This window comes from Magallana gigas, chromosome 3, assembly GCF_963853765.1.
Source record: "Magallana gigas chromosome 3, xbMagGiga1.1, whole genome shotgun sequence".
In the NCBI taxonomy this organism is placed as follows: domain Eukaryota; kingdom Metazoa; phylum Mollusca; class Bivalvia; order Ostreida; family Ostreidae; genus Magallana; species Magallana gigas.
In genome coordinates, this window is record NC_088855.1 from 54,800,526 (window position 1) to 54,823,081 (window position 22,556).

At 35.7% G+C, this 22,556-nt stretch overlaps 2 protein-coding genes across 8 annotated transcripts in view; one reads left to right on the plus strand and one right to left on the minus strand.

Moving 5' to 3' along the window:
• Positions 1-95: 95 nt before the first annotated feature.
• The window catches only part of LOC105327948 (uncharacterized), a 25,708-nt gene continuing 3,247 nt past the window's right edge, over positions 96-22,556 (minus strand). The window contains exons 1-5 of one of the 7 annotated variants that reach the window (XM_034480462.2): positions 19,940-20,078; positions 19,480-19,566; positions 9,003-10,109; positions 2,645-2,787; positions 96-948 (exon numbers count right to left, since the gene is read on the minus strand). In XM_034480462.2, coding sequence (XP_034336353.2) covers positions 804-948; positions 2,645-2,787; positions 9,003-10,106 — 1,392 coding nt within the window. In that variant the 5' untranslated portion in view covers positions 10,107-10,109; positions 19,480-19,566; positions 19,940-20,078 and the 3' untranslated portion in view covers positions 96-803. Of the gene's footprint in view, positions 949-2,644; positions 2,788-9,002; positions 10,110-10,399; positions 10,913-11,158; positions 11,489-19,479; positions 19,567-19,652; positions 19,777-19,939; positions 20,080-22,556 lie in introns of those variants that run through there. The other 6 variants (XM_034480463.2, XM_066080418.1, XM_066080416.1 and 3 more) reach the window with 6 other exon arrangements.
• Positions 20,052-22,556, plus strand: part of LOC109618716 (interferon alpha-inducible protein 27-like protein 2A) — a 25,544-nt gene continuing 23,039 nt past the window's right edge. Inside the window, exon 1 of the mRNA XM_034480489.2 lies at positions 20,052-20,189. Within this exon, the coding sequence (XP_034336380.2) occupies positions 20,174-20,189 (16 nt within the window). The 5' untranslated portion in view covers positions 20,052-20,173. The remainder of the gene's footprint in view (positions 20,190-22,556) is intronic.

The window sequence follows — 22,556 nt, forward strand, 5'->3', positions numbered from 1 at the left end:
ATAAACGCATATGAAAATAAGAAAAATATGAAGTTGTCCCCCTTTGCTGGTAAGATGTGCGTGACTGTCGATGTACAAGAACACAACATACGCAATTACACACATGTCATTTTAAGGAAAATGAGCTTTATTTTTCACAATTTTTTTTTCTGCAAGAATTTGCTATTATGGTAATTCTGAATATAGCTTAATTCATTAAGATTAAACGTAAAATGTCAAGAGAAAGATTGTAGCACAATGGTATACTAATATATAGCAATAGATTTACAAATGTATACATCAAAACGACTGTAATGTCAAGTTTGCAATAAATACATGTATCTATACAGATTATATACCATTTTTATATTCGTCATTTTAAAGGAAAATTTCGATTTTGCAATTGAACAAATACAGCTCATATTGCAATTGGCATAAATAATCGACAACAGGAATCGCTCAGTTTATTGATATGGATTATATCCTCCTTTCGATTGACGAATTCGTTATGATGAAAGTGCAATTTGTGCAAATTGTCTTTATTGTCTTTGCTATTAATATGCTTATTATTCATTAAAAAAAAATTAAAAATCATCAAAGACTATCAAGCAAAATCAATTAGGCACAAAAAGTGTTGGCGTTGTAGCGCAGGAAAAAGAAGGCTTATAATTATTTAAATTCAGTGGATTGTCTTTCTATCAGTTTCCATTTGATTGTCTTCCACGCCGTGCAGACGATGCTTGCACAGACACCGGGGAATCCATCTGGTGCTGAACTATTGAGTATTGGAAAGATTTTCTACTGGTTGTAGTGTTCCGGAAATTTCAGCGGTGATAGTGGTTCCGGTCCGGGGGGTAGTCCTCGGACTCGGACTGACCCCGGGAGTGGGTCCGGGCTATCGACTTCTGGTAGCTGTATAGCTGTTTCTCCAGGGCGTAGTTCTCCGACTGGAGGGCAAGTATCTCGCGCCTGAAACGATAAAAAACTACGTAATCATCTATGATTTTTTTTTCTAATACGCATTTAATTTTTTTTTCTCATACAACATCATAAATATCTTCTTTTTTCCCCAATAAACGCCCTCTTGACCCATCCACCAACAATAAACAATTTTTGGATTTATCCGATCAAAAAACGCCTACAACATCTTTTCTGTCAAAAGTTATCATTCTTATATATATGATATTTGCACACACAAAATAAAAACAAAAACAAAAAAGGAAAAATAATCAATTTAACATAGTGTTACATATTGAAAGAAAAAATACCCACGTACAACAAAACGAATTCTCGCGTGAAACCGACATCATCAGCGACGTACATGTACATGTATATGCTAAACTCTTCATTTAATGAAAAGTCGACCATCCTTAACAGTTTCAACCTAAACACTCAAACCTCCGTTTTCGAAGCCATTTAAAAGTTGTTGGACAAAGCCTGTAGAAATTTCTCCAATTATCATTTTAATTAATATTTATCTTCTCAAAAGAGAGAGGAGAGAGGGAATTGTATTCGCGCCTTTGTGCCAATAGCAATCTTTCAGACAGACGACAATTGGAATAGTCAAACAAAGAACTCATTCCATTACCGAAATTGTCCTGTTGTTAAAATGGCCGGTGTTTGTGTTATACAAGGTGATAATTAAAGTTTCTGGATGGAAAGCTTACCATTAACAGAAAATGAACATGTATACATTATTGTAAGGGAATGGAAGTTTTTCAATTAAGCAACTATCGCTCAACTCATTCCAAGTTGTGTCGAACATATGTTGAACTTTTTTTTTAATTTTAGCGTTTCGAAGAATTCGATCGGAATTACGAGTGTTAACACTTGGTCGTTGAATAAACCAAGTTAAAAGAAAATCTCGACATTAAAAATGATAACTTAAAGTAACTTTAAAGATCAGGGGAAAAAAACCTGTTATGTTACTCATATATCATCAATAACAAGAATCTTTGAATGCTGTAAAGAAGGAGAATACAAAATCCCACATGACAGAACGCATTGTCAATTACACTGCTTGCATGAGAACATCGTAAAGTTCACTTTTATTGTTTCATTTTTGTGTTCATATGTCCCACAGAAAGATACTCTCTTTTCGCTGATGATTGAGTGAGACTTCGTGGGCAAAACTCAGAGAGAGGTGCAGCGACCCCGGTTCTCCGAACCGCAGGAAGCGAGGGAAAAAGGCCTCGTATTTCAATTAATGCTACACATTTCCGATCGTCTTCTCCCAATCAATATGATCATTATGCTGGGGTTTGACAGCGGAATCCCGCTGTTTGATTAACTGCCGCGTTCTTCATCAAATCTCTTTTATCGTGTTTTATCGGTTTCCTGGACGGACCTCATTCATCCGTGGAGTCCGTCACCAAGACAAATATTGGTGGGAACTGGAGGGGGGGGGGGGGGTGCAAGGGCACCTTACAACGTGTTTCCCAGCATTGTGACGTCACCTCCTGTTACGTCAGAGGAGGAGTATATGCTCATACAAGCACTCCCTTAGGGTTTTTCCTCATGTAGTCAGATGTGAAATATTTTAGTATGACACTGTTTTGATTTCATCAAAGAAAGAGTTTATTAAGAAATCTTATTTTAGCATCTTTGATGTCAACAGAAGCCTTGATATATTCTATAATATAATAAATAGTAGCACAACTCTTACATCATCTGGTGTTTATGTAATCTGCTGACGTCATCAAGACTGTGGTAGGTGGGCGTGGTTAAGAGATGAGAGTCTATCCAATGGATATGCACCGTCACTTTCTGGTCGTCTGCAGAAAGAAACTCGCACCGGGGGTTCTGAAGCTGAATTAAATTGAAAGATTTAACAATCGTTTAAAAGGACGTGTATGAGATGGAATGTACAAGGTAGAACTAAATTACAGTCACAATCACAGGCACATGACGTAGGCTATATAGTTTTAATATACCCCTACCGAATAATACATAGTTTTACAACATTTTAAAAAGAGTTTCATATTCTTAAATTACAAGAGCTGTTGTTCAGGTGAGCGATGTGGCATATAGACCCTTTTTGCAACTATGTCGTCACAAGATTAACACTGAAATTCATTTTTTTTTTTTGGAAAACGTGTATTTTTCTTCTAATTGAAGTTATCTAAACCACAGACCTCTGAATTTCTATGAATAAGCCGTTAAATGTAGGGGAAGAGAGAGATATATATATACCCTATCTATGTATAAATACAGGTGTATTTATAAATAGATAAGGTATATATCTTTCTCTTCCCCTACATTTAACTATGTGACTAAACATAGAGATTTTAATTTCATATTAGCCAAATCAAAGTACACTAAAGCAAAGAGCGATCTATTTCTGACTTGATCACAAACAGTTAAACGCGCCTTCAAAACATTCTCATTTTATTTCTATAGTTATACTCTCATTATCTCAAATTTTATATACCAACTAACATATATAACATATATACTAACTAATGTAAGAATAAATTGTTTCAAACATTTCTGTACGCATATATGCAGAGGTACGCTTATACACATCAGCAATGCCACCACACTGGACTAAATACGCAACCGAGTTCATTCAACTCCAAACTACTTTGCAGGATATGATGCTCCCATTCATCTTTGTTTTAATTCTTACGTGTCTCCTCCATGCTATAATCACCGAATCAAGAACCCTCTCTAGCTGTGAGACCTCAATAAACACTGACACTAACCAAGCACTCATTTTCGACGGGGCTGTGTAAACTGAGAGTCCCAAAGGGTCGTTAAATTAAGGGAAGTCACTTTTGATATCAGTCCCACTTAAGAAGGGAAAAGTGACACAGATATCACTAAGTTCGTCTAAGTTTAAAGTAGTCCATCCATAACTATCACATTTCATATCTAATAAATTGCAAGTTTGATCCTCAAAATTGTGTGATTTTAGGGAATTTATTAAATAACAAAGATTCACCTTTGAAATTAAAAAAAAAATGAATATTCACAAATACTATTTATTACCTAATCAAAGGGATTTTGTTGTTTTATTACAAATTAAATATTTGCGTCTAGTTTGAACTACCGGTAAATAGACTGCGATCTATAAGGCCGCCGGTCAATAGACTTCGATCTATTAGGCCGCTAGTCAATTGACTGCGATCTATTGGACCGCCGGTCAATAGACTGCGATCTACATGTATTTGACCGGCAACGTATTTTAGAACGCGTACAGTATGTTAACATTTCATCCTTTTGATAGTTCTCAGGGAATGCATATTCTTTTACATAGACGCTGTTCTTAGTACTTGGTGAAACCAAATTCAATGTTATCAATACGGAGTATCAAATAATCAACAGTTTGAAAGCCTCATATAAGGTAAAAGACTATTTAAAATCTAATGGGTTGAAGACTCCCCCTTCTTTGTGTAATCTAATATATTGAATTGAGATGTTCTAATAGGTTTGGTGCATGTAAAAGATAGGGAAAAAAATCTTAGTATATTGCATAATGGCACGAAAACCATCTGCAAAATGCAAATTGTAAACTCCGAAAACTAAAAAAGGAATTAGGTAATAAAACAAATATTTAATGCTTGAACAGTCAATAGACCAGAATTTTTTCCCTTGGTGCAGGGAACAACTCAGTATGATCTATTGCCCTCGGCCGTTGGCCTCGGGCAATAGATCATACTGAGCTGTTCCTTGCACCTCGGGAAAAATATTCGGGTCTATTGACTGCCCAAGCATTAAATAATTGTATAATACTATATTATATACTATATGTTGAAGTTAACATTGAAGTCTATGGGGGAAAATGCATTTTTAATTATATTGTTTTAGTACAAGTAATTTTCTCACATTTCTCTTGAATAAAAGTTGCAAAAGCTTTCCCTTTCTTCGAATATGCAAAAATAATCCATAATTCACCATACATATTTTCAGAAAATGATTTTTTAAAATTTGATTAAAGGGTGGACAACTCTATAAAAAAGTTTTAAGTGCAAAAAGTTCATTTAATTGACGACATAGTTACATACCCCCGAGTTTGGTTTATGTCAGCCTCATAATAACTTTAAAATACGTATTTGATGTACGATAGAACCATCAAAAATTGTTAAATTTGCCGTAGTTATGGACGGACTACCTTAATAGCATCTGGACCAGATATCAATATGGTTTATCTCATTCATTGAAGTCAATTTTATTATATGTACATGTATACTCATCTGGGCGATAAACAATATTGAGTGTTTCTTTACCTTGTAAAACATTTCAGTCATTTAGCCGGGGTGTTCCGAATTACTTTTTACAACTTGGTCGTAAAATAGGTAAATGACATGTTTACATTTCATGTATTTGGTTGTTTGGTATCAACCGAAAGAAGATTATAACTCAGAAACAGATCTGTATCACAATGTATAGCGACTTTAACAGGGGTTCTTCGAACCCCATCAGTGTATTGCGGGTGACTTCCGGGTATAAAAATCACTTACTGTAGTTAATCTAGCAATAAAAAAAAATCTGACAGAACTAGCATTATTTACAAATACCGGTAATTTCTCTTGTAAAGAAAAGTTAAGAAATTCTTTATATTTTAGTTCATCCACAGTCCATCAACTGTGAAACTATGAATGTGAATTTGGCGTGCTGTAGTATTGATCTTTCACCAGGCACGTACATGTAGCATCGTTTTTGAGGGGGGGGGGGGGGGGGGGGTGCAGACTCATCCAAAATTTCACTGTTTATTTCGTTATTTTCAATTTAATTTTTACACGGTCACAGAAAAGTGGGGGGGGGGGGGCAACTCCATGTTAATTAAATTTTTTGTATGTAAAATTAAGAAATAATAATTAATATCATTGCTTTGCATTAACAAGAATAATTTATCGAAGAATAAAATCAAAACACGTGTGGGGTAAACTACGAAAGACGAATAGGGCCACATAAATATTATTTTTATCTCGTAATTACGAGAAAAGATCTCGTTATTACGAGTTAATTGTCTCGTTATTACGAGAAAAGATCTCTTCTCGTTGTTATTTAAATATTAATCAAAACTGAATCAACGCTTTTTTGGAATTCTTTTCAGAAACGCAACATTTTATATAGATCTTTTCTCGTAATAACTAGATCTTTTCTCGTAATAACGAGAAAATTATCTCGTAATAACAAGATCTTTTCTCGTAATAACGAGATCTTTTCTCGTAATAACGAGATAATTAACTCGTAGTAACGAGATCTTTTCTCGTAATTACGAGATAAAAATATTTTTTTAAGTTGCCCTGTTCGTCTTTCGTAGTAAACCCTTAATTATTCGGTTTCGGTTTTTGTTTACACACGTGATTCGATATACCTTAAAAAAGAAGGGAATTGGAAATGCAGCAATTGAGTCTATACTTAAAAGGTTTTGTAAAAAAAACCAAATCCAGTATAGTTTGTAAAAGCTTATTAAGTTACCGATTTATTAACATACTGTTTGTCAATTTTCTAGGATTATTAAGGCTACATCATAAATGAGAAATATTGAACAGTGTTTTCCCTTACAAAAACCTTCCATAGAGGATAGCGTGAAGATTAATCAAATCAAAAACTATTTAATTTCCGTATAATATCATCTCTGAAGTGTGTATAGATCACTTGTGTAACGCTGGTGACTGTTGGATAGTTTTATTTGTTGATGTTTCGTACATTGCACAGTGATACCTCAACCTTCCGAAACACGAAACGCATGCCATAAATGAAGGTGATTCGAAATACTCCAAATGACTCCAACTTAAACAACCAAATACAGACTTTAGATGATTGTCTGAAATGTAACCCAGTATATCCGAACATCATATACGGATTATGTATAGAATAAGTTCTGAGCACAGATTATTTCCCTTGATGGACACTCTAATTGAATGATATAAGAACAAAAAACGGGAAATCCCCAGGGTATTTTTGTTGATCCTACAGCATAGAGAAAATTAGGCGCTTAATGCGAGAGTAATTACCAGGAGTTATTGGTTCACGTGACATTCTTACTCAAAGATTCCCAGAGGATGAAAAACTTGTCGCAAGGAACTTTGATTTGTGTGAACCTCTGACTAACAGTCTGGAGGGCTGGCGGCCCGCCATCACAGTATTTGTAATTACATCATCCGTTAGTTAAGAAAAAATTATTCATCCTGAGATACCCACGGATGTTCACATCTATCTAAATTACTTATAGGACGTAATCAACCGTGGATATACAACGATATAAGAATTATTCAATTAGGAAATATATTTTTTAAAAAAAATCAAAAGTAAATTTAGGAAGATGAATTAACAAAAAGATTTTTTTAGTGGAAGGTGTAAAATGATAACTCCATATTTTCATTTTGAAGGTGGTTGCAATTTTGAAGCATAGAATTTGGATGAAATAATATACGGAAACACATTAGAGAAATTCCAACCATTTTTTTTTTTCAGGCTGAAAAAAAAAACTACAGAATTTTTGTGTAAGAAGTCCTGCAGTGTGTGCCATACAGAGGTCTGATTTACTCTGAGAGGACGTACATCAGCCAAAAGGTGAAATCATTTTTGCAGAAAAATCAATTTTTAATATTCTAAGAAAGCAAACACAGTTCAAGAAGTTTTAAAATATGAAGAAGAGTTCTAGGCAAAGATCAATGATTCCTTTTTCTTGGCGAAGAGTTCTATTGTTACTGAGTGCAGATGTCGATACAAGCTTCTAATAAAGAATGAGCAGCAATTCATTGTTTTCGTGCCCATTTGGTTTGATACTTTTCCCAGAGGAACTGTTAAAAGTTGTAAAAACTGGGAATTTATTTGAAGGCACATAAAAGTGAAAAGATATATTATACATGCTCACTCAGATGATGTTTGTCCTGACACGGCCATTATCAGCACGAGAATCGTTTTTAACCATTTTTCTACACAACAATTCCCAGAAGTAACGTGAGCTGTTATTGTTCCCAATGTAAGCCGTCTGTACATTGTTACAATAACCTGCTGTCATGTGCATGAAATCCCCTGACAAAATATGATGCAATTCGTTAAAATAAGAATTCTGCAATACACCATTATTGCCTTTTATAACAATCATTTAACTTTTGAAAATCTTCAGTAAACTGCTGTCTTGTGCAGGAAACCAACCCCAAATAAATAAATAATGAAGCTATCAAAGTTGCAAAACACTTTTATTGCTTATTCTTTCTATTGGAATTTTTCTTGGAAGGGGGGGGGGGGGCTCTAGTAATATGTGTGCGCATGTGTCTGTCAGATGGAGGAGATGTCTTTCTCGGCTAGTTGTCTAATATTTAATAGTAACAAACACAGATATATTTAATTGACTATGACAAGTGAGAACAAAATACTTAAAACATTTAGTGAATATTTTACCAAAGGTTAATAAAAGGCACACTGCCATGAGTTTGCATAAATACAATTTTTAAAAATTTATTACCTTTATTCATACAAGTTATATAATTATATTGAAAATGTTCACTTACATGTGTAAATTGTTATATAGTACCACATGTCAATTACATGTACCAGTAGGTACACAGGTTTCCCCGACTGCTGCATCTGCACTCATTTGTATTTCTTTTTTTTTAATTATTGTTCATTTAGGAATTCCTTCTTACTTGTAATCTTGTAATCTTATATGCCCTCTGGGCCCTAAATTGGAATACAAAGTTATCTTATCTATACACTTGGCAAAAAATTAACCAACTTCGATACTGAGAGACGAGTAACGGCCTTAATATAGAAGAAATGGAATTTGTAGGAGAAATAATGTTATAACGGTAGCACACATGTAATAACAAATACAAGCAAGTCTAAAACCATCGTTGCTAAACATGGCCATTTCACACGTTTCTCTTTAATTTGGACTTCAAAAGAATTCATCCTATTGTTGATCATCGTTTGAAATCAACGAGGAATGTTAACGTCCTACTCATAGATCATTGAAATACTAATCTCTCTCTCTCTCTCTCTCTCTCTCTCTCTCTCTCTCTCTCTCTCTCTCTCTCTCTCTCTCTCTCTCTCTCTCACCAACATACCTCTCTCACCGGAATATTAGTGTGCATTTTGAATCCTTCGTCTAAGTCTTCTTGTACATAGTAGCGGCTGAAAGGGCCATTGCTTGCTTTGATTGTTGGGCGTTCCAGGTCGATCGACAACACTGCCAGGTCAAAGCTGACCAGTCGGGTACACTTCCTGGGAACATGAGACACGTCTGTATAATAAAGTTTGAATGCCAGATATTTTCCGGAAATGTCCGATTCAAGCATCCAAGCCTGTTTGTCTTTATCGTACAGGTGAACGCGGTTCCTGTTCTTGTTCAATACCGGAAGTACCGCCTCACCAATGGAGACTACAGAGTACATGTTCACGCGAACACGAACCGTGGAGCGCCCCCTGGAGAGAACGTGTATCGTAGACCCTATGATATAGGGTTCACCATTTCCGCCTCCGTCAAGCCACTGTTCAATGGTACCTGATTCGAATGCCTGGTTTTCCCCAATCTTAATGTCGTACTGTACGCGGCACAAATGGTCGAAGTTTGTGTGTCTGTGGAGCTGAACAGCCACGTTACCCTCCGAATCTTGAGTGGGAGTGTTAGGATATAATGATATACTCCAGTCGAATAACCCGAAACTGAAATACGGAGTTTCCAGCTTAATGTTACTGGCGTACCTAGCTTGGTAATCCTTGGGAACCCTGACAAAGCACTCCATGGCGGTCGTCATGTGTCGGAGTTCTAGCTCCACTAGGAACTCTCCGGTTTGTTGTATAAACGTCCGGGAGACCAAGTCCTCCAGCGATATAAACGTCTGCCGGCCCCGGGTGTCGTTTTCCTTCGTAAACTCTGACCCTTTCTCTATAAAAGTTTCATTCTTGGTAAAATGTTCAGTGTTAACCATAGTAAAAGCATAGTCCACATTGCACACCACGTGAGGACTGGCTGTTCGGAGCCTGAGAAACGCACCCAGGTGCTTCTCGCTCTTCACAAAGCTTGCCGTCCATTTCTGATAGCCGTAGTTGAAATCTTTTGAGAAGGAGGTCTGGGCGCTGTCCTTCATAAGCTTGGCCGGAAGTTGGAATGTAAATACCTCTGTATTGAACCTGTCCTGGAGTTTTACGACTCGGAATAGTTTTGCCATGATCTGAAATAAAGACATATATAGGATGATGTTGGTATTTTTTACTGTTTTAATGCAAAGAAGTCGAAGTATGGCCATCGGGAGCCGGTGCTACTTGAATAGATCAACCTCAGCATACAGTGCCATTTGGCACGCTGTTGGTTTATATCCATTAATCTTTAAATGATCCCTAATTGATGGAAACAGTGGATTAATTCATTAATATACTCATCGGAACAACATCCAATTTGAACGCTTGGTTAAAATCAATGACATGGACTCTCGCTTGAATGGCATGATAAGGTGAAACCTACACCAAGTTCTCACTAATCAATAGGTGTTGCAGTAACTCTGGTCCCCCGGGCGCCATTAACAGCAAGGGCCGAGTTGGATTATGGCCCATGATGTTTTGGGCATTCTAGTCTGGACCATAAGAATGAAATTTTCATAAAGACTATACACCATCCGTAGCAGGGAAACCCGTTCTCAAGGGCTTCAAAAAAAATAAGATCAATGAAAATTTGCGGATCAACGTGCATAGTTAACAAAGAAAGTTCTTTTGTGTTCAAAGACGAATTGCATTCTCTGTGTTTGAATGTAACAGAGAAGCTGTCATTATTATCTAAGTCTCTAGACTGACACGCAAGACTTGGGGAAGTTTTCCATGTTGTTCAACTTTATTATCGTGTTTGATGCTATCAGCCTTAATTTTTTTTTCGTTCGTGCACTGCATTGCTTCGAATCAATGGATGTCAGCATCTTCGGCAACTTGAAATTATTAATTTGAGTTTACTAGAGAAATGTAGTCTTGGAAATCTCTGTCAAAATGTTACCATGACCAGCTAGATTTATCCAAATAATGCATGTAATTAGTAACAACTAATTAGATAAAATGGGTCGACTAAATAAGGTTTATTGTTAAATCTATAGTTTACGTAAAAGTTTTAGATCATATATATATTAAAACATATATATTCATCCCCATGCGACAGCGATTTGAAATTTATTTTTGTAAGAATTAGGACAGAAAAAGAGATTTTCACCACCCTTTACATATTTGAAAGATCACTAACCTGTATTTCTGTTTTTACAAGATTTCGTTGTTTATGTATATCTGGTCCTCGTCTTTAAAACCTCACACATGTCCCAGGACTCTCAGAGGAGCACAACTTTTTAAGATTTTAATTTAGTTACAAAATAATCCAGCATTTTTTTTACATCGAAAAAAGGTTTTCGAAAAAAAACGTGTTTTCTTTATCCGTGAAAGGTTGTACAAAGTATCGGTAAACCTCCGGCACGGTCTGGATCCTCCCGCAGTCTGGGATCAATGCCTACTCCAACAACATTGTTATATAGACACTAAAATCGATCAGAAACTCGATACATATCGCATAAACCAGGGGGAGAAATTTATCCGAGCTATCTACTGTTAATTATTAATCATTTGCTTAAAGTAAACAGACGTTTTGACTTTTTGCTACCGTTCGTTTAAACAATGGTAATTTAACGGGAGATGAGAGCAATTAACAGTTAACAGATATATCGGGGGGGGGGGGGGGGTTAGTAGCAAGGGATGTGGGGCTATTTGAGGTGTCTTGCTCAAGGGTCAAGGTTACGATTGTTAAGGTCAATAAAACAGAGAGAGAGAGAGAGAGAGAGAGAGAGAGAGAGAGAGAGAGAGACTGAGACACAGAGAGAGAGAGAGAGAGAGAGACTGAGACACAGAGAGAGAGAGTGGAGAGAGAGAGAGAGAGACTGTGTGTGTTATTCTGTGCAGAAGCATTATAATATCTATGGACTGTAGGGATGGTATATGTTTTGACCAGAGAAGGAATACAACTGTGTGTTTGGTTAGACTGTGTTTAGGGGCAGTATGTTTGATCAGGATCTAGATATGGGCCATATAAGAGGTAAAAACAAGAGAGGGGATAAGAAAACAATACATTGCTTCATATTGAGTTTAGAAACAATTTGACCTTATTTGGATATATATAGGATTTAGGAATGTAATAACCAGAGAGAGAGAGAGAGAGAGGAACGGAGAGAGAGGGAGGGAGAGAGAGAGAGAGGAGAGAGAGAGAGAGAGAGAGAGAATTCCGCGTGTGCGTGTGCGAGAGAGAGAGAATTTCCGACGTTTTTTTTATACTTACTACTAGTGTCTAGTTTAACAGTGTCATATCGGTCTAATAGGCTTAGTATATTGGAGTTTAATCTAAATCACAGTAAAAATCTCAGTATAAATGATATGCACTTATCACTATAATACATGATTTAGAATTCTAATGTTTCAATTAATTAAAAACGAGAATTTCAAAGAATATACTTTCTAACTGCAAACAATTTAGAAGCGACATGATATATATCTAATGAACAGTTGCACTTTAGATAATAGATTTTAAATAGTAATATGTTAAATATAACAAGGAAAATTATTAATCAAGAGAAAGTAAAATGTTACGTGTAAATTTGATGGTGTTTTACAGAAAGCTTATAATTAAGGTCTTCCGTTTCCAACGGAAGACCTTATTGTTTTTCTTCGGTTTTTTTTTCTCATTCTTCTCCTTTTTTTTTCTTACCGATTTTGTGTCAGCGATTACTCGGAAACTGTTTGATCGATTTTAATAAATTTTTCAGATCTGATTGACATTAGTTTAAACTTGATCGGAAATTTTTTTGGTTGATGACGTCATTTCCGTTTTTGAAATATTGACGATTTCCTGATTTTCAGAGTGTCGGCTTGTCCAAGAGAGTTATCAAAAACTATAAAAGATATTAAGTTCAAAATTTCAGGAATGATAGACAAAAGATTGTAGATATGTAATAAGGCATTAATAAATTTCAGGCACAAAAGGCGCTAAAGCTCGGTAGGGCTCGAAAAATGAGATTAAAAAAGCGTTGTAATTTTGCCTGGTTTTATTCGATTATCTTTTTTCATACAAATATTTTGTTAAGACATGTAGAAGAAAAAAAATATATGTTTACAAGATCTTTTGTTTGACACCTAGAAAAAGGGGCTGGCCCCTCAAATTAAGAACCTAGAACCCTTCAAAGTTTTCACTTTATAACTCAAAAGCGGTTAAGATTTCGATATGGCTGTCGCTGCAAAAGTTGTTCATTATGATCTTATTAATGTCGTAACAATAATATTTTGTTCGGGTATTGCGTAATATGAGTGTAAAAAGCCAGACCCATTACCATGAATTTGTGTTTTATTTGGCAAATAAACGGGGTATTTGTGCGTATAACTGACATAAAGGGTACCGTTTTACATACGGAAAGTGTTTAAACATTTTAGTTATTTTCTAGTGAAACACATTATGGATAAAATAACTGTTTCTATGCAATGCATTTGAGTCGCATTTAAAATCTAGCTGTATTCCGAACTGTGTATGTGAACAATTACGTATCCGATCCCTTGCCGCAGCCGAGGAAATAGGTCACGAATAAACTAGCGAGCGGTCTGCTGTTATCTAATACACAAGATTTGCGTCTTTCTGTAATGCACACATGGTGTTTTTATGTAGCTGCAAACACAAAACTTCCGATTTTAATGATTTTAATAGTAGATAAAAAAGATTATACCTTTACCTACTACCATAGACAGTGTACGAGCTTGCATTCGGAAAGTGTTTAAACAGTTTAATTCTTTTCTAGTGAAACATATTATGGGTATAAGAATTGCTTCTATGAAATGTATTTGAGTCGCATTTAAAATCTTGCTAGCTGTATTCCGAGCTTCATGTATGTAAACAATTATACGTATCCGATCCTTGCCCGCGGCCGAGGAAATGGGTCGCGGCTGGACTAGCGAGCGGTCTGCCGTTATCCAATACACAAGATATGCGCCTTGCTGTAATGCACACACGGGTTTATTTATGTAGCTGCAAACACAAAGAATTCAGATTATAACGATATTAAAGAGTAAATGAAAAAAGATTACACCATTAGCTACGAAGTATTGCTGTTTTGCTCTCCTAATTAAAAAAAAAATGGATAGTATGGCTGTCATTGAAAAAAGGCGTTCTTTTTGATCTTGTCTATGTCATGAAATAGTTTTATTGTTGGAAACTAAATTTCAGTTATCAAACTGCAAACATTTCAAACCCACCACGTTGAGTGTACATTTTCATAACACGGGCCCAGGAGATGCCGCGCTAGTGGACAGCCGATTCACTGTAGGACACATGTTTCTCGTGTTTATACGTTATCACACATTCCAATGCTCATTGATTCGTTGTTGTTTTCATTTCCAATTATATTGATTAACGATGCATCAAACCATTGATTTAAATCATAGTTCGTATAATAAAGGGGAAAAATGCCATCAATGAAGATAATACGTTTTACAGTCGTACGATTTGAAATGTAAATAAATTCACTTGTGTCTCTTTGGGACACACTACAATTTCAACAAAATATAGGCGATATTCTCATAAGTATCTGTAATCTATGATAATGTAATACTTCATTTAGCTAACAAAATATTAGAATTTTTTATGAGTTGAGAGAGAGATAGAGAGAGAGAGAGTTAAGCAGGATGTAGTAAGTAAAAGTTGAAATATATTTAAAAAGCGTTCGAGATAAGGCAGCTGAAGAAGTACAATGCTACATGCTTGCGGTAGGTACGGGCACGATAAAACATTCAGGCCGTAAAATAATAAGGGTCACATTATTGGTATAACCTCATCTCAGTAGTGGTCAGATTCATTAAAAAGCAAACTCATTGCTGATTTTCTTCATTTATAAATTAATTTTTTTTATTCTGAAAGAATATGTGAGTTTTAAATATTTTGTGTACATGTACGTTCATTGTAAAAGTAATCGGACAGTTGAAGATCGAGTAGCGAACACATGGTTAAAAAGACTACTTAGTATATTAATTTTCTAATACAAATCGAATTGGCTTTAAAATTTGCATATTCAAGCATACTTAAATAGTACATAAATTATATATAATTATATTAATAAAAACGTCTGTATGCTGTATTATGTATTTGCTGTCTGATTAGGACTGTTCTTCCCCAAAAAGAAGCGCTCGGCGATCGCGTAAAAAACGTTTTGTAAAGTACAACACCTGATTGGAGTACATGCTTATATACATGTACATTTTTTTTAAATGTGTACGTTTAACTAAGCAAAATTGTAGATGTCATGGAGTCAATAGGCAATAGCAATTATCTAATGCCTATGATTGATAATTTTACACGGTAAATTAATACATGTAAATATGAATTTTAAAGCACTCCCTGCTCCCCTGTTAAAAGCTCCCGTTACCTGCATTCTTTTATTAACGATTTTTGTGCACACATTTATTCGGAAATGGCTCAAATTTTGTTACACGGGCCCGATAAGAAGATGAAAGGATGACCCCTAAAATTTCTTTCCCAAATATTTCAAGCACGGTCTCAAATTTCTAACAGTGGTTGAATAACATATAACTTATTTTGTACAAATTTTATGTGCATGAATGACAATGTTCCTGTAACTTAACAAAAAATGACACTTTTTGAAACGTAAAAGTTTCTGAATTCATTATTTAAATTAATAATGTTAGACGGCCCATGCAGCAAGTTCTTTCGTTCATCAGCGCAATTCGATTGTGAACATTTCAGCGGGGTTTACAACAAGAGGGTGAAACGACCACGAATTTTGACAGAGTTTAAAAGAGATGGATTCAAAACACAGGTGCGATTATATCTTGTAGGAGATAAAAAATGATTAAACTGTTTGCCATATATACCAATTTTTATCATTAGAATATTTTAACATTTGGATCCGCCGAATATTTCCATTTCCCTTCATTGTTTGGTGCCTGATTTGAAATAACGTTTCGAGGTATAATAAGTTGAGAAATTTCTTCAAGCTGCATGTTCCGATTTGTCGGCCATTACAGTATCAAATAATTTTCCTTGCAATCCAAATGAATGATCTTACAAAGTTATAGACGTATTTACACGGAAGTGCTCTCCTTTCAACGTTAGATATATTCAAAGTAAATAAAAATAAATTTTGGGCATACAAAAACCCCCCAAAATACATCATTGGAATGTTTTAAAAAGGAAACCGTTGGGTTTCATCCTCCGAATGATTGTGTTTATTCATCCTGCATGTTTTGCAATGATTATAAACAACGTAAACATCAAAACTATTAATGAACAAATGTACACTGCTTTATTTTTGTTTAAATAGTCATGCTGTATATTTTATATGTTATAATAGATTATATAAAAAAGACAGATGTCGAAGTCGTAATACAATCATACTTCATACATGTATGTAGGTTCGACGTAAGGGGCCAGTTTAAATACGCGGTGAAACAACGCAAAACCCTTTTATGTCGATTATTTTGTGAATATACAGCAAAACTTGTCAAATCCGGCGGAGGGTGGTTCTAAAAAAAAAATGGCCGGATTAGGCAACATCCGGTTAAGAGGACATTGTTGCAAATTAATTTCAGTATTTAATGCAGTAGGTCCTGATCGTGTATTCTTGCAAAATTTTCAATTGTTCTGAATTATATTAGATTTCATCGATCTTATTTACGGTACCAATTTTCATTTTAAATATTTTTTTTTGAAATGAAACAATAAATCCATAACGGAATACATACGATGGAAATACTATCTGAATCAAATCATCGTTATTGATAATTTTTCAAACATCCGATTTACCTGAAAAGTGCATGCTCAACCGTAAATTGATAAACAAAACATTAAAAAGTCAACAAATGGCTGAAATACCTGATGGCGAGAACTGTATTGATGCAGGGAAACAATAGATAAATATAAATGAGAATTTTATATAAAAAAAAAAATTGAGCATTTTAACAGAATAATATGCAACTCTGTACGTGTAGCCATACAACGGGCATAACAAACGGTATCGGCAGTCTTACTCCCGCAGTATCCTGAATCACGGCCTGAAAAAAATTGGGTGAACTTTAATCTAATTATCTAATTGCAATTCATAACAAGACTTTACTGTATGAACTGAAATAAGTTGCAACTTTGGATCTATATTAACAATTGTTTTAATCAATAGCAACGACAGAAAAATTGATCGATAATTGAGCATTAATATCTCGCAGAAGGCCGATCGATCGATAAGTGGACGGACTACGGGAGATAACTCTCACTAATTATAAGCAGTAGACTTTTTCATTGCGCCGGTTAACAGAATAGCTAGGATCCGGATTGCATTAGTTTTTTAAAACAAAAAAGATGGGAAAATGTCAAGGGGCTGAATAATGTCGCCGGATTGGCAGTATGTCGTAATACACAACATCCGGATTCAACGAGTTTCAACATGTAAATAATTTTTTCATTGAAATTTGGCTTAATTAATTGACCGGGAAAACTACTGCAACGTGTATTATTGCACACATACTTAGCATAACCATCGTTAAAAAGCGTACAATTATTTTATTGAAAATCGGACCAAGCAGCTTTAACATTAAGATTTACATGTGTAAGACACTTTATTTTTCATGTGCAATTAATTTATTTCAAAACCTGCTTATTCTCCACAACGATCTCCAATTCCATTCACAACTGTTGTCATTCAAAATCACATGAATTAAACAAAATTTTAAATTTTGTGTCAATCTCAACTGTTATGTATCCAAGAAATCTATTGATTTTATCACGCGTTACGTAATTAGGTAATAACGTTTTTAGGGGTCAAACTTCATTTACAAATTACCATTTTTCCTTCGTAAACATTCACATGATTGAAAACATATTTCCTACGGAGATTTATAATGGGGAATGTTTACATCTTTTCTCAATTCGGAAGTCTCTCGGAATATCTAGCACAATTTTTCAACGTTATCATCCGGGCTTTATAAAGGTTGATGCAATGTAAAATCCCCGTAGACATTCTTTTTTTAGCCGCGTATTGAAACCTGACAAGCTAGAGGGGGCGTTTCAAAAGGGAAATCTTGGGATTTTTTCATACTATCGAATGAACATCGTCTGAAACAAGAGATATTTACAAATATCGAATAATTTAAGAAAATGTGTGGCAAAAGTATCTTGGGACAGACTTTAGGTATAATACGTTTATATATCCTTACAATATAATGATTTTCTCATGCGTTACCTAACTAGGGATATTAGGGGCCAGAGGTAAAAAAAGTTTAATCTTGTCTATTTCAATTGGAAGAAATGCAAGTATTCAAAAAAGCAACGTAAAAGAACTTATAAAAATCATTACAGGGAAGCATTATTACTTCACTCCTATTTCCATATCATGTTTTGTTGTCGAAAATTAAAGTCGATGACGTGATTTACCTTCTAAATATCGGACGGAAGACCTCCTCGTTGCTCGCAACGAGATCGTGTCTAGTATTATTGTTATTTTTCTAAGGACTAGTACTGTTTAACCATGGAAGTGAATTATTGTAAGAATGTATTTAAATGTTTATCAAATAATGATAATGTCAGATAATTTACATTTGATAAAAATTCTGCTACTCATATGTAAACCCAATCCCACAATGTTTTTGTTTTCTTGAATAGAGAAAGCCTGGCATTGGAAAGCCTTCATATTCAATGTTGCGGAATATTTCAGCAATCAAGTTCCAAGATAAAAAATTTAACTGCAGCGAAAAGAGTGTAAGTTGATTTTACTTGGCTTATCAAAAGTGTTATCGTTTGTAAAACATTGATATTTAAAGTTTATACATATTTGTATCTGTTGCTAAGTGAGCTAACATGAAAAAAAAGGCTTCATACGCGTATATAATACCAGTCACTGCTGTTCTTGGCGTTTTTATAGTGATATCAATCTATGTTAAAAAAGAAACTGTAATACGTGTATTTCAGTTGTTGAACAAAATATTTTTTAAAAGATTATTCCCATAGATTCCTGCACTGATTTTGAACCTTCAATTTGAATTTTCCCGAAGAGCCACATACCTTCAAATACAGAAAAACATATTGTGGCGAATCGCAACTTCTCGGGGGGGGGGGGGGGGGGGGGTTCCCGCTTGTCGGAAATGCCCGAGGTGTCGCAATTGCTGAAAAAGTCCGAGAAGGCCCTATAGGGAAAAGCCTACCAATTATTTTCCCCATAGAACTCCGTTCAAACGTTATGACCTCTCAGTACTTAACTATAATAGTTTCAGTCAAATCTTTGGTACCATTTGAAACTTCAATTCAAGAAGTCATTTCAGGAAATGACAAAAAAAATATAAGGTCCCGTGGCGTTTATAGGTCAAATTTGCAGTTGTTTACAACTTACAGCGATCGGCAGTAAATGTCACTCTACATAAAAAATCAACCCCCACCCTACAATTTTTCCTAGTGTTGCTATATTCTTTAAAATATTCCCCCATTCCATCATTTATTTTGAAAACTAATATTTTTACTACAAAATGAGAATTGTCACATACCTGAATTCAGCCAATCGCGTAACGCCTACCCATTCATTCCTTATTACAACGTTGATGTAAACATCCGGGGGTTTGGTACTCTCATTCCTATATTGGGAAAAGAGTACCAATTCATTTCCCATAGGGCTCAATGTTAACTTAAACCCACCTGGCTAGTTTGCTATTATACTTACAGACATATCCTTGGTCACATTTGAAAGTTCATTCCAAGCACTAACACAAAATCAATAGAAATACATAGGGTCCCATGGCGTTTATAGGTCAAAATTGAGCTTGTTTACAAATCCGCAGAAAATAAATCCAAGTCCCAAAATTGACACCCACCCCATATTTCAACCCCTCTTATTTCTTTACTTTTTGCAGTACTTCTTCAATCTATCATTTATTTTAAACAGTGATAAATTTTCTTTGAAATAATCATTATTTCAGCAATTAATTCAGCCAATCACATTAGCCATACCTTTTTCTGCACGGCTCAATCTTGTATTAACACTTCTCTGATGTCAACATCCGGTGCATTGGTACTCTCATTCCTATATTGAGGAACATTAACACTTCTCTGATGTCAACATCCGGTGCATTGGTACTCTCATTCCTATATTGAGGAACATTAACACTTCTCTGATGTCAACATCCGGTGCATTGGTACTCTCATTCCTATTGAGGAACACAGTTCCTAGAAGCTAAAGAGATTATGGACGTGTTTGACGGTAAGTTCCGGACGGTATTTTGTTTTTATTAATATGGTATTAAGTGAAAATACGCTAACAATAATCTCTGTATGAACACAGGGAAATTGCTTTTTGTAAATGACCGAAATATTACGGTTTATATAAAGTATACACCCTTAATTGTACCATATTAATGTGACTGTCGTTTGTTAAAAATGTGGGTTTTCCAATCAAGGACGATTGCTGGTAGAATTAGACAGAAGTGGTCGTGAAAGGGCCCCTCCGTTATACCACAATGTCGGAAACATGCGATTTTATGATCAAACGCCATCTTTGTGGAAATACAAGTCAATCTCTACTCAAATTTAAACAGAATTGAACTAAGATTATGTGATGTGACTTTCTGAACAATTCCAAAATCTGAATAAAATCTGAGCAGTCAATCAAGCAGAAACCTATAAGCTGTGTGGCAATAAGCAAAATAAGATTGGGGTGTCAAGACAAAGGTATATACATGTATACTGTATATGTTTAAAGGTCTGATAAATTAAAAATCAATACGTGCAGTGTTCTGTTCTATGTGTATTTATGTTGCAGGGTGTTTTGCAGGCGCGGATCCAGACATTTTTCCCAGGGGGGGGGGGGGGGGGGGGGTCCGACAGAGCCTACTAACATATTGATGCATTGTAAAAGATACAACCTTATTTCAAGGAAATTTTTGGCAGATTTCACTGGCATTGATAGTTCTCGCATGATGTAAGTGCATGAGGGCTAGTGACGACAATCTGTCCTCATTCATTGTACTTAGCATATAGCTTTTAATGCGACGAAGCCCAGAAGCCTAGAAAATAAGCGCTCGGCCTCACAAGAGGTGACAAGAAAGGTGCAACCAATGTGAAGAAGTGTTTTGATATCTGGAAAAATGTCTCCGTATGCAATTCTGTATGTATCTAGGAGATTGTCTGCTGTGATGCCCTTTTCACCGAGTTTCCCCACAAGCCCTCTTCCATTCCAACAAATACCCTAGTAGATCTTGTGAAGATGAAGATTGTAAGTCCGATTGATCATTCCCAGAAGAAAAATTCAGAAGAAAACTTCTGTATTTCAGAATCTGACCATTTGCTTTGGAACAAGACAGCCATAAGCATATGCAACACTGTCATCTTTGTTAAACCTGTCATTGAGCTCAGTTGATAAATGATCCAGAAATGGAACAGCTACCGTGCCTTTGTAATATTGTTGCGGAGTGGAGCTACCGATATTTGTTCTCTGTGTTTGCCTACCACATGTTCTCTGGACCTTCTCTTCTATTTGAAGCTCATTAGCGATTCGTTTGCAATCTTCATACCACGTTTCAAACTCAGCATCTACTCCTTCTCTAATCTCTTTCATCCTCTCAACACGATCGGTTATCAATGTACGGGCTTCATACACGTCCAGATCATGTTTCTGCAGTTTTGATGCAAGGGGCTTCACTGTCTGCAGAACAACCCTGACACAGATGAACGTCACCAAAAAGTGGTACGACATCATAGTGGCCAACAATCCCTGTGCTGTGATTTTAGTTTGGGCGTCCCACGACCACTCATCTTGGGTATTTTCGTCAATCCCTGGGTTTACGATGGACCGGAGACATTCAACGACGGCAGTATACATGCTATAGAATACATCATAGCAGGTATGACGTTCTACCCATCTTGTTTTACACAACCCCAACAACTTTTTACGCTTTGATTCCAACCCATGATGTTGAAGGACATGTTCAAAGAAGCGCTGCCTTTTGGGAGAGACGTCAAAGAAAACGAATGTGGCATTTACCCCATTTATCATATTTCTCACAAGAGGTATTTTGCACGCATGGGCTATGCTCAAGTTCAGGACATGACTGTTGCAGTGTGTGTAAAGAGCAAGTGGATTGATAGACTTTATTCGAGCTTGACAACCTACCTTTTCTGACGACATTGCTGCTGCCCCATCGTACGCATGGCCCCTCATTTTGTCAACTGGAATATTGTTCTCTGTTAAAACCTCTACTATTTTATTTGCAATTGCTTCCCCAGTAGTACGTTTCAGATGGAGAAAATCAAAGAATTCTTCTCGAATATATGGCTCACTTTGATTTTCAGTTAAAAATCGCACACACAAAGCCAGGACCTCTTGGTTTGAAAACGTATCGGTCACTTCATCAGCTATGGTAGAGTAAAACCCCCTCCCTTTCAGGCCATCCAATATTTGATTTCTGATGTGCGACCCAATGGTGTCTATGATATCATGGTCTTGCTGTTATAAGTTGCATTTTTTTGGTGCATTTTTATATGATTAGCCAGCTCTTCGTCATTACTAGCTAGTAAATTTAGAATGGCCCAGAAATTGCCCTTGTTGGATGATGTACTTGTGGAGTCATCT